The sequence below is a fragment of the Macrosteles quadrilineatus genome, unplaced genomic scaffold (assembly GCF_028750875.1).
Source record: "Macrosteles quadrilineatus isolate MER2022 unplaced genomic scaffold, UCM_ALF_1.0 Scaffold_8__2_contigs__length_117827958, whole genome shotgun sequence".
Lineage (NCBI taxonomy): Eukaryota > Metazoa > Arthropoda > Insecta > Hemiptera > Cicadellidae > Macrosteles > Macrosteles quadrilineatus.
Genome location: NW_026542601.1, coordinates 26,268,661 through 26,285,893, shown reverse-complemented (window position 1 = coordinate 26,285,893; position 17,233 = coordinate 26,268,661). Strand labels below are relative to the sequence as shown.

At 35.5% G+C, this 17,233-nt stretch overlaps 1 protein-coding gene across 1 annotated transcript in view; it reads right to left on the bottom strand.

Moving 5' to 3' along the window:
- Positions 1-415: 415 nt before the first annotated feature.
- LOC128999471 (isoleucine--tRNA ligase, cytoplasmic) overlaps positions 416-17,233 on the bottom strand; it is a 39,207-nt gene continuing 22,389 nt past the window's right edge. The window contains exons 10-24 of the mRNA XM_054426012.1: positions 15,565-15,762; positions 15,275-15,413; positions 13,840-14,016; positions 13,268-13,392; positions 13,033-13,117; positions 12,381-12,562; positions 11,942-12,044; positions 9,688-9,906; positions 5,537-5,695; positions 4,469-4,588; positions 3,746-3,886; positions 3,302-3,384; positions 2,175-2,298; positions 790-962; positions 416-629 (exon numbers count right to left, since the gene is read on the bottom strand). Coding sequence (XP_054281987.1) covers positions 446-629; positions 790-962; positions 2,175-2,298; positions 3,302-3,384; positions 3,746-3,886; positions 4,469-4,588; positions 5,537-5,695; positions 9,688-9,906; positions 11,942-12,044; positions 12,381-12,562; positions 13,033-13,117; positions 13,268-13,392; positions 13,840-14,016; positions 15,275-15,413; positions 15,565-15,762 — 2,212 coding nt within the window. The 3' untranslated portion in view covers positions 416-445. The remainder of the gene's footprint in view (positions 630-789; positions 963-2,174; positions 2,299-3,301; positions 3,385-3,745; positions 3,887-4,468; positions 4,589-5,536; positions 5,696-9,687; positions 9,907-11,941; positions 12,045-12,380; positions 12,563-13,032; positions 13,118-13,267; positions 13,393-13,839; positions 14,017-15,274; positions 15,414-15,564; positions 15,763-17,233) is intronic.

Genomic DNA, 17,233 nt, shown 5'->3' with positions numbered 1-17,233 from the left:
GAGGGGGGAGTGCGGGAGAGAGCGCAGCCATGGAGAGAGCAGGAAAGTGGCGCCTTGGTACCGCAAAACATCTGGTTACTGCTCAAGCACCTGCCAGTCTGTCTGAAGAGAAGGCGGATATATCTGTCACCCGTCCTTTATCGCCAAAGACTTAGGCGGATATATCCGTCACCCTTCCGGGAAGGGTTAAGTATTTTTAATCATTGTGAACAAAATGTCTAATTGTTTTACAAAACACAAAAGTGTCATGGAAACGTTGGATGACAACCAAAATTAATAACGTTTAGTTTTAGGCCAGATTGAAAAGAAAAAAACACTTAGCCCTATCATATATTTTACATCCAAACTGACTTAATAAAACCTAAAGAGCTTGTACACTTTTATTTAAGAACAGGGGGAAAAAATACTGACTAAGTTATTTACAATGAGTATATTTCCCATAATACTATGTGACAGTAACAACCCCATTATCAGGCTTGGAGACAGTCACTGCTTTGCCTTCCAGATGGAACAGCCTACGGGCCAGGTCCTGTAGAGAGGCTAGGTCCTGGTCCTGTGGCAGACCGTCACCTACAGGGTTCTCTAGGAACAGGACACCTTGCTTGTCCTTCCACTGGACATTGACAAACCTGATAACAAGGTGCAAAATTGTAGTTTTGTAGGAAGCAAAAATATAAACAGATTTTACCACCCTTACAATTTACCCTGAACCATATTACAAAATATTACTGTCTGTTCAGAAATATAAACTGAGTAAAATAGCTTTAGGTTCAACTACAATCAACTAACCTGCAGTCCGGGCCATTTCTAGGCTGTGACGAGAGTTTAGTCTCGGTTGGTTTACCAGTGACAAACACCGAGGTCTGGTGCAGTTTGGACATGATGTCTTGAGAGAGGAGTTTACCTTCCTCAGTGTAAAGGAACACCTTACTACGACACTGCAGTCCAAACAACACTCTCACCTGTAATACAGCAAAGAGTTGGAAAGTGGAGTCACTAAACAGTTAACAGTTTTGTTAGCCTACAATGTGTGTGTGAGTACCAATGTTCATCGAACTTGACAATTTTCTAATTAAGGCAACACTAATTTAACGTTTCCCTGAAAAAGACATTATACAGTGTGTAAATTAAGTATTGAAACAAATCTGTTTTAAAACCGAAATAGATAGAAATATTCTATTTGTAGCATTGATTCTTAACAAAGGTTCCGCAATTTTTTACACAAAACAAATTTTTTACCCCCCTAAGAGGGTAGTGGGTAGGGGGTGACTTATTTTTTTCAAATAGTAACCCCTATTGAGTGATTGCGCCATTGTATTTGTTTTGACAAACCCTTCAAAATGAGGGGTCACTCAATAGGGGTTGTTATTAAAAAAAAATTCAACACCCCAACCAGATCCTGTTAAAGGGGTTAAAAATATTTTTTATATAAAAAATTATGGAACCTATGTTAACAATCAATTCCACAAACAGAATATTTCTATCTATTTCGGTTTTAAAAATACAGATTTATTTCCATATTTGTGAAATTGGGACTTTTTTACATACAGTAAATCAAATTTTGGAATACCTGCCATTTTGGCTAGGGGTGAGATATCCATCTCGGGTTTGCGTCATTGTGTTTCTTTTGACAAATCCTTCAAAATGAGGGGTTGCTATTTGGAAAAATAAGTCACCCCCTTACCCCGACCCTGTTAGGGGGGTTTAACAAATATTTTTGATGTAAAAAATTATGGAACCTTTGTTAACAATTAATGCCACAAACAGAATAATTCAATTTATTTCGGTTTAAAAAATACAGATCTGTTTCAATACTTAATTTACACACTGTATTATGTAAATAAAACAGGTAGCTCACCTAACAACAAGCTAATTGTCTATATCTTGTTATAGTGAGGGAGGTTATATAACAATATATTGTTTATGGTGTTGCATTTAATACAGAACTTAACATTTCATGCGGCATTGAACTACAGCACTGACAAGTGAGCAACTCTGCTCAACTCCTGCCGAACAGGCACAAACTCCATAGAACGCGCCCAGAAGACTTTTCATTGTAGAAAACGAAAAACCTGTTAGACCAATGGACAAATATGGTGCATTAATGGAGATTTACTGCTATAATGACTAGACTGTTTTAAGCAGTTGCCATTTTGGAGTTGTAGTTGACTAACCTCTTTCTCCAGCTGCTGTAACGTCAGGAGGTTTTCTCCAGCAGGGTTCTCCAGTAGTATGTAGCCGATAGAGCCACTGACTCCATTACTGGGCTCCAGACCTTGCAAGACAACCCTCACATACCTGGAAGACAAATTTACCTTCTATTTACTACAATCACAAAATTGTACACATTCTAAATATTTTTAGGGTTTTTGATTATCAATACCTTTGTTTCTTATAATGCATACCAGAAATAGCTGTTTATGACTGAATGTTTTTTTTAACAAAACCCTACAATAGATGTGTGAGGAAATAGGAGGTTTCTTTCTATTCTATTGTTTTCTTTCTATAGCTTTCATGCAATCGAAAAATACAAGGCAGCTCAAATATTAAATATATTTGTACACTGTTAAATATCTAAATATGTAGTACAAAGTACACTGGCAAACATTAGGAACAAATAAAAAAGCGAGGTTTTTAGATAAAAGATTTTACACAGTGGTATATGTTGTACTATGTTGATCACCAAACAGTTGTCAGTTTATGGTTAATGGTGAATTCTTTAGAAGTTGTACCTCTGCTCAAACATTTTGCTTTTCATCCAGCCTATCCACTTTTACTTTGGGTATCTGTTAAAAACACAAGAGATCTCGCATCGTATTCGAAAACTCGACCAAAAGTATGTATTGTGGAAAACTTCTCTATTTTCAGCCCAAGCTGTAAATAAAACATGTGATTGGAATTTCTTTAATTTTTTTGATTTTCTGTTTATATTTTGTTGTTATTTCGTCACCAACATGGCAACCCATAAGGCCCATGTTCATTAAAAAAAAAAATTTAATTCATTTTTTGTGCTTATTTTTGAGCTTATTTTAATTTTTAAGGGATTCTTTCTGCACATCTAAAGGAAAATACTTTTCATTTGGTACCAACCACGTGTAATTCGGTCCAGTAGTATGGGACCAAATTTATCATTTTTAAGACTTTTCAAATGATGTCATGTTAGATAGATATATAGATTTAATAGATAATAGATAATTTAATAGACATAGAATAGAACAGCCAACAAGGAATCTCTGACACTGATCAGGATATTGTTAATGGATTATGTTAAGTGTTGAAGTAGTCTTTAGCATTTACTAACCTGCAAGCTGGTGTTATGGAAGGTTTGGTTGCCTGACCTTCCTTGTGGTCTGTTAGTTTTAGGGTGAGTTTAGATCCCTTCACCTGCAAAAAATCAGAATAGTTAGAAATTGTAGGTGAACTACACAACCCAGCTTACTTTTAGTAAAATTGTGGTTTGAATGTTATTGAATTCATCTGTTATTCGCTCTAAAGTTCCCTGGTTTGATCCTGGATAAAGATACTAATGGTCACTGGGCTTTCAATTAATGATGAAATCTAACAAAACGTTGATGTTAGATAGCCTAGAAACGAGACCAGGATTTGGACTGTTCCCGTACAACAATGTAAAATATACGGTGTTAAATGCATAGAAATCTTTCTAAATTGATTTATGATTTATCTTCAACATATTGTTACAATTTATTACATTTCAACAATAATGATTTCTAAGTATAAAACTGACCTGTTGAACCTCCTGCTCCATCACTTTGCCTTGCAGCTGAGCCATTGGTTTGAAGGGTGTGCGAGTGGCCGTCTCTATAAACTGGTGGTACTTGACAGCAATGTCTGCCAACTCTCCCTCAGTATCATAGTACACTGTCACCTACCACAGACAAACTTTTACTTTTACTGACCACTCAAAATAGATCATAATGTTCAACTAAAACAATCTTATTGAGTTCTATAAGGATTTTAATCAGTTAGGTTAGGAATTATTCTTTTAAACCAGCTACTCAAATACAAAGGTAAAGACTGCTCAATTGTAACACTAAAAAAGTATCTAACTGCTCTATTTCCGCTTGCAACACATTCTATAGCCAAACAGCTACAACCCTGGAAATATTTAGGATTGTTCTTCTTTGGTCTTCTTGATTTAATTTTGTTTGTCCTTGTAATGTGAAATGTTTAATTTTAAAACTAACTAAGTTCAAATAATAAGCTATTTGCAACTGTTCATATCATTTAGCGGTTAAATATGTATTCGAAGAGAGCAACAACAGCCGTTCTGGTACCAAAAATTAACTTTAGAAATATGTTTTCTAACCCGCAGCACTTTTCCAAGAAGTTCACAGAACTTAAAACTTAGTGAGTATCTTGTGTGCATCATACCAGACTTGCTTTTCATAAAATCTTGGAACTGTCAATACATCTTAAAACTACTAAATAATCCAGTGAGTAAACTTACCTGGTCTGTTGGTACCAGATGAGCCTTCTTCCTCAGCTTTTGTACTCTATTGACAAACTCTCGAGCCAAACCCTCCGCCTGAAGCTCTTGGTCTGGTGTCACATCTAGAAGCACCAAAACCTGCAAAGAACAAAGTTAAATTAAGTAAGCCTACCTATAAGATAAGACATATAAAACAAGATTAATCATTTAAGATGTGGGATCTGCCACATCTTACTATTACACTAAAACACCGTACTATTACAAGGTAAGTGGCGAACTTTACATAAAATACATAGGAGTACAAAGGACTTTCCCAGGACTGTTCTGTTTTGTGATTAACACTCTGCTCGCTCTTCACACACCATTAAAACAGGTTGCCTCGTCTTGAGATATTCTGAGACTGGATGGGCGAAAAATTAGAAAAAAGTGGACCTGAGTACCGGACACAGCTGGTTCAGAAAGCCTCTGCAATGTGTGGGTTTGTATGATGGTGCAGGAAATGCAGCAGGTCAAAGGACACAGCTATTTCCTTGCTCTTTGACTATGAGGAGCTCTCTGAGGTAAGAAAGACACTCTTGGCTTGGCAATATGGTCTTGGGAGTCACCTTCCCAAAGAGGAACTGCATGCATTTATCAAGTGCTTGGTTATTTAAGGTCTCTCAATAAATCAACTTATTGGGGTGTGCAATAATTTGAGAAATTCTGATGAGGTGCTTTGTGACTTCGCCCCCTCCCCCTGCAAGATAAGATAAAAGTATTATTATGATTAGTTTAACCATAAATAGGTTTGGCTTTGTCATTTTCTTTATCAGGAATCTAAGAATCCTCAACCTATTATTCTCAAATACTTCCTTTACCTGAGCTTTGAAAATAATGAGAACGCAGATAATTATGATGTGATTATGACGTCAACAGGGCAGTGCCTGAAGGGATTTTAAGGACATAAGGCCTGGGTGTTGGCCAAGTACATCGTCTACCATTGGGTAAAACTACAGGCCAGTTGGTTCGGTATTTTTTGCATACACCCAGAATATCCACATAAGCCGGCTCAATTATCAAAATAATTCTAGATAAAGTACAACTCACATCGTTATCAGAAGTTGCCTCATACTTCTGAGCCAACAGGTCGGCCCCAGGTCCAGTGAAGCTGAAGAAGAGTCGGAGTTCGCTGGGGTCAATCTTTTGTCCTAGAACTTCCAACTGTTGTGTCTGCTGGAACTCCTGCAGTTGCTCATTGGTCAGCTCCTGAACACAGACACAAACTGTTAAAGTACCAGCCTTGAACGGGTAACACATAGGGATTATAAAGAGATTACATGTATTTAATGGAAATAAAATATTTACAACACTAGGATGAATATGACATCAAATCATGAACCAATAATGGTTATTAATAGAGTTATTAATTGACAAAGCAGTTTGTTGATTATAAACAACAATAATCTTGGATAGAGTTGCATATTCTAAAATAAAATCACTTTAATAACTTGTCCAAGTAGTCATTATGTGATTTGGTAGTAGGATTAACACTACCAAAACATTCAAAGTCAATTCATCAGAATTCCCAGTTGAAAAGTGAACCTAGGTTTCCTTAATCATTGGACTTCTAACTAATCCTGAATATAGAAACAGCTGATCATAGTAAGTAACAAAGCTTTAAAGGTAATTTCCCTCCATTCTACTTTCAACCAGTATTCAAATTCTGCTTAAAATACCCTCCCGCTGTGTCACTTTATTGTTCAATTGATTAGTTTAGGGATGAATGGGATTTTTTCGGAACAAGATAAGTTCTGATTGTTTGCGTTTTTGCTGCGATCGCGGGAGATTAAAACGACTTTACCGCTAATGACAACAATGATATATTCATCTTCGCAACATTTGCGGAAGAAGGTGCTGTTGTCTCCCTGATTGCAGGAGATGTTTACGGGTTTGCCACGATCGTGGGATATGTTCACAACTTTGCAACTGTTGTGAGAGACGATGATGATATATTTACACTAGGGCGGTCTGCCGTTACACTTTAGAAGCATAAATGAGCGAAGCATTATTTAAAGATTGTCAATGGCTAAAGCAGCTAACACCCTTCAATATGTTCCCTTTCAACAGATTCACCGTTTGTTTGCCCGATATTATTTAAATTCTAAAGAATGACAAATTTATCTGATAGTTCATACTGTACCTTTGTAGTGAAACTGGCCATCCTGACCATTTGCTTGTACTTTGTAAATGGGCATAAAAATGAAATGAAAAAAATGAAATGAAAAATACTTTATTCCATCAAAGCACAAAAATTGTTACACATGGTTGTACACACAGATGGATTATTCCCCACATAGGCACAGCCTGTGTGTGGGGAATGAGCTTCACCAGTAGTCAACATACAATTTGATATAAAATGTAATTAATAACTAAAATTATTATTCTACATACATTTTGAAGGAGTAAGATTGCACATTGAGCTAATACAAATTATTATTTTTTTTTTTAAATGTAGGAACCACAAGAGGAAGTAAAGGCGAAAACAAAACTACACATACTAACAAACCACGTACGTATCAACTGAGACTCGGAAACCACACACACACACAAACATACACACACAGACAGACAACAGCACACACATAACACACATAACACACAACACACTTCAGCTCAGTTGCTCAGTTGCACCCGGACATCAGGCGGCTGCTGGCCCCACAGTTCCATTAGTTAGGCCGTCTCTGCTCTGTCCCTGCATGTCCTAGGAGCCATTCACTCGCCCCCTCTCACTCACTCACACTCACACGCATGCACATCCACACACAAACATCACAGCCTGACAGTCATTCAATCGTTGTATTTGACTGTGCTTTAGAAGGAATACATGGATACAAACAAGCTGTCGATATGCCCGCGTCCGAGTTCCACCAACCATTTATTTACGAGTTTTTTATATTTTAACAGACTGCACGGCTCCGGGTTTTTTAGCTGAGTGGGTAATTTAGAAAAAATAACTGTTGCAATGTATTGGGGAGACGTTTTATTAATACTTTTAGTGATCTTAGGTAACTCTATCCCGGTGTTCAAAGCAAATCTTGTAGGATAGTTGTGAGAAGTTTGTTTAAAAAGAGAATTTTTGTTTTTGAAAATGTATATAATTAATGATCTTATATAAAGCTGTGAAAGATTAAAAACTCTGAACTCGTCAAAGACATATTCTGAGGGGTAGCGGCGAGGTTTCCGTAGAGCAATTTTTATAATGGCTTTTTGAATAATTTCGATAGGGGCCAGAATACTTTTATAGCCACCACCCCACGCTAGATTCCCAAATTGTAGAATAGACTGTATGTATGCATGGTAAATGTTTTTTAAAAGATCAAGAGGTAAAATTTTGGATATATTAGAAAAAACAAAAATGAATTTACGTAGTTTACATCTAATTTGATTTATGTGACTAGTCCATTTCAGCCGGCTATCAAACATCACCCCTAAATACTTAAACTCATTCACACGTTCAATACTTTCACACTTGTCACATTCAATCTCGGCACCACAACTATGTAATTTTAAATCTAAATCTAAAGGATCATAATCAGATCTTAGTGAAATCGGCATGTATTTTGTTTTTGATAAGTTAACAGTTAGCTTATTCTGGTCGAACCATCGCTTGACAGTGAGAAGGCCGCGCTCGGCGCTGCTGTACACCTCCGGCAAGCTGTCGCCCTCGAACAAGAGCGCCGTGTCGTCGGCGTACAGAAAGATCTGCCCTTTGTTTAAGTTAATTTTGCCCAGGTTATTTATGTATATTAAAAATAACAGAGGCCCCAAGGTCGAACCCTGGATAACTCCATAATCATTCTTTTTTGTGAACTATTTTGGTTTAAAATTGAGACAATTTGGAAACGTTCGGCGAGATAATCTTCAAACCATTTTAAAGTGACACCTCTCACCCCTATACATTTCAACTTATTAAGAAGTAATCGTCTGTCAACGGTGTCAAAGGCTTTAGCTAAATCTATAAAGACAATCAAGGGTTTTTTGTTTTTACCAATGGAAACATAGCAGCATAGCAGGATGTACTCGTGCAATCAACATTTGTTCTATAATCGTCAGGTCAGTTAATTCGTTCAGGACACTTGACACATCCATATATTATTTAACGCCGTGAATTTAGTTGCATTTGAACGACAACGCGAACAAATCGGTGGTTGGTTTGAAGCTGTTAGTTGTTGGCGATGACAGTTAGTGCAAGTGTAAAATTTTTGTGCATCTAATTCATGTTGGAATTGATTAGCTAACTGCCTATCATTAACAGCTTCTTCCGCCACTGCTTCATCTGGTTCTTCTTGTTCATGACACCACTCTCTTACAATATTTGCATTATCGGTGCGACGACCAATATTATGACGTGGCCTTTGAGGCATGCTCAAAACAAATACAGCAAAACTGTTACTTCAACACAGATGAACTGGTTTATCTGGTGGTAGATGAACTATGTACCTGTTACTGTTACATTCCAACTTTAACCTATGATGAAAGTAAACATTGATATGTAAACAAAACAGTTACAAACAATTAACATATGTTTATCTTATTAAAATGAAACGAGATAAACCTATATGTCATAAACCCAATATAATTTTTCTTTCAACTTACATTAAAATAACAAGCGAAATTGTGTGCCCCGTAAAATAAAATCCAGAAGGCAATTTGAAAATATTTTTTACCAAAACATTGTGCTCAGTATTCTTTAGCTGTTGGCCAAATTTCATATCAATTGGTCAAGCCATTACATTCTGATGCCCTTACAAAGAAGTTACAAAGTGAGGGAAAGTGAGCTTTGCTCAATTAGGCCTATGTTGTATTACCAATTTAGATGGTGACATATGATCACAGGAGAAGTGCGCGATTTTGCTGCTATTGCAGGAGAATATAGAGTGACCCTGCAATGTACTGGAGATAATAACGATCGATCAGCTGAGATTATGGATTACAGTCATAATGACAAAGAACCGTATAATAAAGAAAGACTGAAAATTGATTATGCTTGTCACTATTGCCAATATTGCAAGAATTTTTACTTAAGATATTAAAAACAAACTACAGTACAAGTTTTCCTTGTGGCAGGAGAAGAAAATTCCTCCCCCGTTCCCATACTGAATATCATGAAGGAAATAAAAATCCTGTCTTGTCTTCTGAACTAAATGTACAATCACGTCCATAGTTAAAACGCACACTCTGCAAAATCCTTAACTCACCTTTATCGCTGCCATGACAGGTTTGAAGGCCTGTTTGAGCCGTGCGCCCAGTGTCTTGTGGTCCGGCTCCGCACGCAAGGACACTCCGTAGGTCTGCTTGTCGGCCGTCACAGTCACCTTACGCACGTTCAGCTCCTCAGTGATGTACTGCTGCAGCCGCAACACCTCGGACACTTGCGTCTCACTGTTCACTATCACAACCACCTCCGGCAATGGGTACTGTCACAGGGAAACAAATCACTACATCTACTGATTGGTATTACTCTCGTAATCATCAATGATTATCAAGGTTGTGGAACATAACAGTCCTACACTTGATGAAGTGTGCCTTAAATAGCACACTTAATTGGACCTCACATGTTGACAACTTATGTAATAAAATCAGCTCAAGTATTTTTGCTATTAGACGCTTATATCCATTATGCAACAGAGAAATCTTAAGAAAGGTTTACTTTGCTACTATTCACTCACATATTTCTTACGGGATAGAAATTTATGGAGGAACAAGTAAATTCAATTTAAACAAAATTTTACATTTACAAAAAGAAGCCATTAGGTGTATCCTTAATCTTGATATAAACGAATCCTGTAAAAATCATTTTAAAGAATTAGAGTTCTTTACCGTTTTCAGTCTCTATATTTATAAGACGATAATGTATGTTAAAAATCATGAATCAGAACTTCAAAGACAGAAAGACGTACATAATTATAACACTAGAAACAAACTAAACTTCATAACTAAAAAACATAAAAAAGAAAAATTTAAGGAAAGTCCTAATTATATTGGAATCAAATTCATGCATTCCCTCCCCAGCAGTATTAGAAACGAAAGTAGCGTAAATAAATTCAAAAATAAACTTAAGGGGTTTTTAATTTATAGCGAATTTTATAGTTTGGAAAGTTTTGAACACTGTAATAAAAAAACTGTATGACTAAGCAAGTAGGGAAGTAGGTGAAATCATGTGAAGTCGTTTTAGGTTGATGACACATTCATGTACACTTGTTGTATGTATTGAATAAAGATTTATTGATTGATTGATTGATTGATACAAACTCTGCATAGTGTGTTTGGAAAGGGTGTCGAGGTTGAAAAATGCCAAGTTAATAGAAATTTAGACATACTATAAGCACATTTTTTTCTCAAATATGCACACTAAATTAAAACACCAGAACATAAATGAATGTAATTTGTTTAAAATACATTACTTAACTATATAAAAACATTAATGGTTTTGGTATTAGACCAACCAACGGACATATTGGCCTGCTAGATTACTGACTAGGGCTTTTGTCTTCAGTGCCAAAACTCTTGTTTCCTGATCTATGTGTTTTCAAGTACTGAAGCTAACAAAGTAACATATATAACACGGGAGTAAGGATCTGTGATTTGCTTGGAAATCCAGACTACCGGCTTATTAATTGCCAAGTCTGGTACATAAGTGAATTTTATTTATTTAATCTCATTTGTCATGTTGACAATTCAAAAGTTGCTTAAAAATATTTTTTTATATATTTGTTAGTTTTCAACACCTCATGTAGAAATTTTACAGATTTACCATTTATTTTATTTTATGGTTGTGTTCAACTATTGTATTACAGTAGAGTCCCGTTAGTCCGAAATGGTTGGGACCGGGCCCATTTCGGATTACCAAATATTTAGGATTAAAAGATTTTTGTTTTTTTATTTTTTTTAAATTTTGAAATAAAATTTATGACTGGAAATATTTTGTAAACACACATTAGATTAAGCAAAATGTACATATCCAAATGGAGCTTAGAATTTATTTTTTGAAATTTTTTGGGATTGTTTTTCACATTACTTAAGGCTAGAACTAGTGGTTGCAGCATTAGGCCTATCACTTAATAAAATCCATTTGTGATTTGGCGGGATTGGAACCCGGGACAAAAATGAAAAATGTTAATAACAAAAATGGTGAAATATTTACTAAAATACTCTACAAAAAAGTCTATCTTGCCCGGCCGCTACAGAATACTTTGACAAGGTACAGCTAACTGTGTTAAAAATTTAGTAAAAAAAAAAATTCAAAAAATTTACAACAAAATTTCCAAAAAAATTTTAAAAATTTTTCAAAAAAATTTCAAGTTTTTCTAAAAAAATTTAAAAAATGTTCAAAAAAAAAAAATATATATATTTTTGGGTTTCGGATTAAGCGGACTTTCGGATTACCGAAGTTTGGATTATCGGGACTCCACTGTATAAAGTAAAAATAGATTTAAAATAAAATAACAGTACCTTGATGGGCAAGGTTTTTCTGTCCCGAATCTTCCTTCCCAATTCAATCACGCTCTGCATACGAGACACAGCCCTCTCAATGTCTTCGTCAATCAGAGATGTCCTGGAAAAAGTTACAGTTTGGCTAAAATGAATTCAACAAAGGCAATATGGCAAATGTTGCAATTCATCACACTATATCGGTCAACAATGAGGAATTCAGGTATTCAAGTACAGGTAAGTAAGTATTCCTTAAATTATTCATTCATCCTCAAACTTGTACAACCTACTTGTATCGAGGATTTTAACAGTACTACAACACCAAAACAAAGTCAATTTACTTCTAAATATACAATAAAATTTGTTCATAATACGATAAGAGTATAAACACAATTTATCAGTAAAATTGCTCATTATGCTATCCTGGGACCATAAAAACTAACTTAGTAAGTGACTATACCTGGGCTGAGGCATCATGACGAAGTGTACACTCTTCTCCTGGCGATGGGTGAGCTGTCGCAAGTTCTGGTACATGAGCTCTGTGAGGAACGGAGTGTAGGGAGCCATCACCCTCACCATGGTGAACAGTACAGTAGACAGAGTGGCTAGGGCTTGCTGACAGTCCGACACTCCTCCCTCCCCCTGCAACACATCCAGTAGTTGAGGAATACATGGAGAGAAGTGACGGATACGTTACCACAGGAAACATACTACTATAACCCAGAATGCTAACCACATGGTAAAAAGCGTTAAGTACTCGGAGAGGGCTTTGCCTGTCAATTCGTAGGCAGTGCCACCAGCGTTGCTATGCTGGTACATTGTATGCTGGTGGCGCTGCCTACGAATTGACTGCCACTTTTTATAATTACTGACATTTATATAATTATTGTTTTGCAGTTACTGTATAAAACTGTTTAAAATTTTCTATTCAATGAAACAATTCCCATGTTTATAATTTGCTTGGTTATTTGTTTATATAATCTTAAAATGTGTCCAATAACTTATGATATCAGCAATTTTTACTTGAATTAGGTCTGGTGCCGAAAAGCTGAGAAATAAATTCAAAAACAAAAAGGATAAAAGAAAAGTATACGAAATGCAAGAAAACCTACCTTGAGCCGACGTCGGTTCATGCGCACGTACCAGTTGGTCAGATTGTCAATGAACTGCACCAGCCGCGGCACCACAGTGTACAGCCTGAGACAGGACAAAAAAACATGTAGTAACAAACAAGGCCTGACAAGAGATTAATGGTTAGTGGTATTATGTTTCTCAAACTCTTAATTAATTTATAATCAATAGAGACATAGATGGATCCATAGTAGACTTATTTAGTTGTAGGCCTACCTGTATGCTCCCATCTCACGGCGTATGAAGGCTAGTAGTGACTGTGTGAAGGACAAAATCCATCGGTCCATGATGTTGGTGGAAGTTGCACTCTCCTCGTTGAACGAGAACGTTATTGATTCCTCCTGAAATCACAAAAATATAAGTTTATACTATTTAAAATTACTAATTGAAGCCATTTATTACGTCTACAGTTTCTTTAGGTGGTCGCTCAGAATACTTCTTAAAAGTTTAGCTACTATATTGTGGCATCATCAAGTATGGAAAGGGGAAAATTTGCCGCATCTGTGATTTCAAAATAACCAGTAGACTGCTTGAGTTAAAAGTTGATGGAATGGGTGAACTCTTTGTACGTTGCGCCTCAAAGTAGGTATTTTACCACTTTTAGCTTATCCTTGTTGTGTGTGTCCACCAAAAATTTGTTTTAAGAGAAATTTGAATTTTATTTTTTTTTTTAGATAGAAAAACCAAGTATTGGTAAATAATTATAGCCTATTATTATAATTATTGAGGTAAAAATTGGCATAAAACTGAATAATCCATGAAGTTGAAAGCATAAGTATAGTTGTTACCTGATTGATGCGCTGTATGTTCTGTATGAGGAATCTATAAGCGTTGTACCACGGCAGGAACACGTCCTTAAGGATGTCTCTGACTCCTTCCTCCTTAAACCTGAGGTTCTCCGCTCGTACCACGGGTGAGTTGACCAGGTACAACCTCAATGCGTCCGCACCGTACTTGTGGACTATCTGTTGACAAATATTTAAACTGGGTGTTGTTACAACTGTTTTTTTTTTAAGACAGCTGAAGTCAGAATCACAAATCAATGGTTAACTCCTGCTTTGTTAGGGTTGTCTTATATCACCGGAACAAACCTAGGAGGGAAAGATAGGACATACAGTATACTCCCTCTTATCCGGACACCTTTTAACCGGACATCGGTTTAACCGGACTGCACTTGGCGGAAATGACATCTCTTTAACCGGACAAGTTTTATCAGCACGTCGGTTTAACCGGACTAGATCGGCAGGAAGTGGGCGGTATTGAAATGGCTGTTCTCGTGGGAATGATTTGAGACCAGTGATCACAGTCTAAATACAATGCTCTCCTAAATTTAAGTCAAATACTGTATACAGTATGCATTTAAACGGTCCGTTTTATTGAGTTTTTGGGGACGTCGGTTTAACCGGAAAACCCGTTATCCGGACTGGCCTCGGTCCCGAGGAGTCCGGATAAGAGGGAGTCTACTGTAGGTTTCATATTGTCAAACGCTTCAATTTAAAATATCTTGTTTTTCCCCCAATCCGCTAAAAGCTTCATTTTGTCTTCAAGTATACTTTCCCTATCAAAATTCTATTCACGAATAAATAAATGTGTACTTGAAAGTTGATTGTGGGTTGTTAGATGTTCAAACACTTTTGCCAATCACAGTTCATGTTGAGTATACTGGTACAAACGCTTAAACTGTATTGAATTTCGAACAAGATGATATTAATTTAACAAATTGTTTTAAAATAAAATACCACCCGCTGTAGCAAACCTGCAGACTAAGGGAATTTCCATTTACCTGGCTGGAATTCCACTAAATGATTCCCTAGAAATTTTCAGATTTATCTCATATTTAAATATTTTTAATTTAATGAGTTCTTAGGTTTTCATCTTACAGGGAAGATAATAAGGTAAGTTTTTTATTGAAATATTGATAGCTTAGTACAAATTTTCCAAATTTTCCAAATTTCATTAAAATATGTCCATAGACAAGAATATGTACTAATAATTTGTGCCTCTGGGGACCTCAAAACGAAAAGGTAAATCGGTCCGTCGTCCAGGTCTTACCATGAGACCTACGGTAATAGCTTATTCCCTATATGGGAAATTCGCTAATATAACCATGGATGATGTGTAGAACTCCTAGAATTTGTAAAGTTATATCTTTATAAAGTAGTTACAGAAACACTTTTGCTGTCATGTGGGGAAAACTTGCCACATCTGTGATTTCGAACATACCTCCATAGGATCAGGATAGTTCTTCTTCCTCTTGGACATTTTCTGACCATCAGAAGCCAACACCAAACCGTTGGCAATGAGATTCTTGAAAGGAGCTTTCTTGAACAAAGCTGTTGATATAACCAAAAGGGTGTAGAACCTAATGAAAAATAGCACACATAATCTTACAATTAAAAACCATCAAAATACAATACATGTTAAGAATAATCTATACTTAAAAATATTAAAACATAAAAAATTATATTACAAGATTAATTTGGTTAGCTAGGTAGATAGTTAAATCATATTACCATCCTCGAGTTTGGTCGATGCCCTCGGCGATGAAGTCGGCGGGGAATCGGTCGTCAAAGTCTTTCTTGTTCTCAAAAGGATAATGTAGCTGAGCGTAAGGCATAGAGCCGCTCTCAAACCAGCAGTCAAACACCTCCGGAACTCTACGAAGAGGAGGCTGACCAGGTCGCACCGAGGGAATGGTCAGGTGATCAATGCTAAAAGTTACGACGAAGGTTTACCAATAGAAACTTATAACAGGTACCTACATTTTTTAAGTAAAGTAGACCTAAGTAGTTAAGTAGTAGTTTTTTTTAGTAAGTATAAATGGATTATTATTAATTTGTAATATCATATCATACATATCTTATTGGCACAGATTTAATCTTATTTGCTGATGATACAACAGCAATCATAAGAGAGGATTCAGTAAATAACTTAATTGTATCAATAGAAAACACTTTGGATTGTATGGAAAATTGGTTTACAGATAATGGTTTAAAGCTGAATATTGATAAAACTCATATAATTAAATTTTCTTTAAAAAACAATGTAATTCTTGATAAAATTCCAAATTTAGTAGAATCTCATAAATTTTTGGGTGTATTGCTTGATACTCGTATTAATTGGAAGATTCACATAAATAAGATGAAAGGCAAACTAAGATCTATTTCTTTTGCTTTCTTTCACCTGATAAACTGTGTACCTCAGGATACATGTATCACAGTTTACTATGGATACGTTGAATCCATCTTGAGGTATGGAATCATACTGTGGGGAGTGTCAACAGAAGTTAAATCCCTACTAATTTTACAGAAAAAAATTATTAGAATCTTAACCAAATCAAGAAGGAGAAAATCATGTAAAAACCTGTTTAAAAATCTTAGAATTAACACCATTTTTGGATTATACATAAATGAAATTCTAAATTGGATACATAACACTAAGGAAAATTTGTCAGATGTAGTCAAATTTACACATAATTATAATACAAGGAATAAATATAATTTCAGATTACCACATCACAAATTGACGACTTTTAGGAACAGCCCTCAATATATGGGACTTAGATTGTACAATGAATTACCCCTGTATCTTAAAACTTTAAATGCTACTCAATTCAAAGATAAAATAAAAGATAAAATAATTGAGAAAGCCTACTATTCACTTGACGAATTTTTGGAGAACCCTATAATGTAGATAAAAATTCTCTGATATCCTACATGAGTTTATTTTAATTATTTTAACTATTAATTTTACTATAAAATACATCACTATGACGAAACACCTGTTCTTATGTATGAAATGTACTTTATAAAGAACGTATTGTGTAAATAAAATATGTCTTATGTCTTACTTGAATTGGTATAAGATTGGCCTTATAGCTGAATAAGCCTAATTGATCTAGTTTTAAAAGTATTGCCAAAAAGTTGATTTCAAAATCCTTTTAGATGGTGCTATTTTAAATAATCTAAAAAACATTATTACGACGCGACATTAGTGAAAAATGTTTTGGATAACCTGTGTTTTACGCCATTCAAATTTGAATAGCGGACATGTATCCGACTCAAATATTACGTTTTATGGTATTGTTTTAAAGCTAAGATTATGGAGCAGTTTTTAAAAGTATTTGCTGCTCTTTAAAACCTTTTTTTTTAAAGTTTGATGTTTACGTATTTTTATACTTTT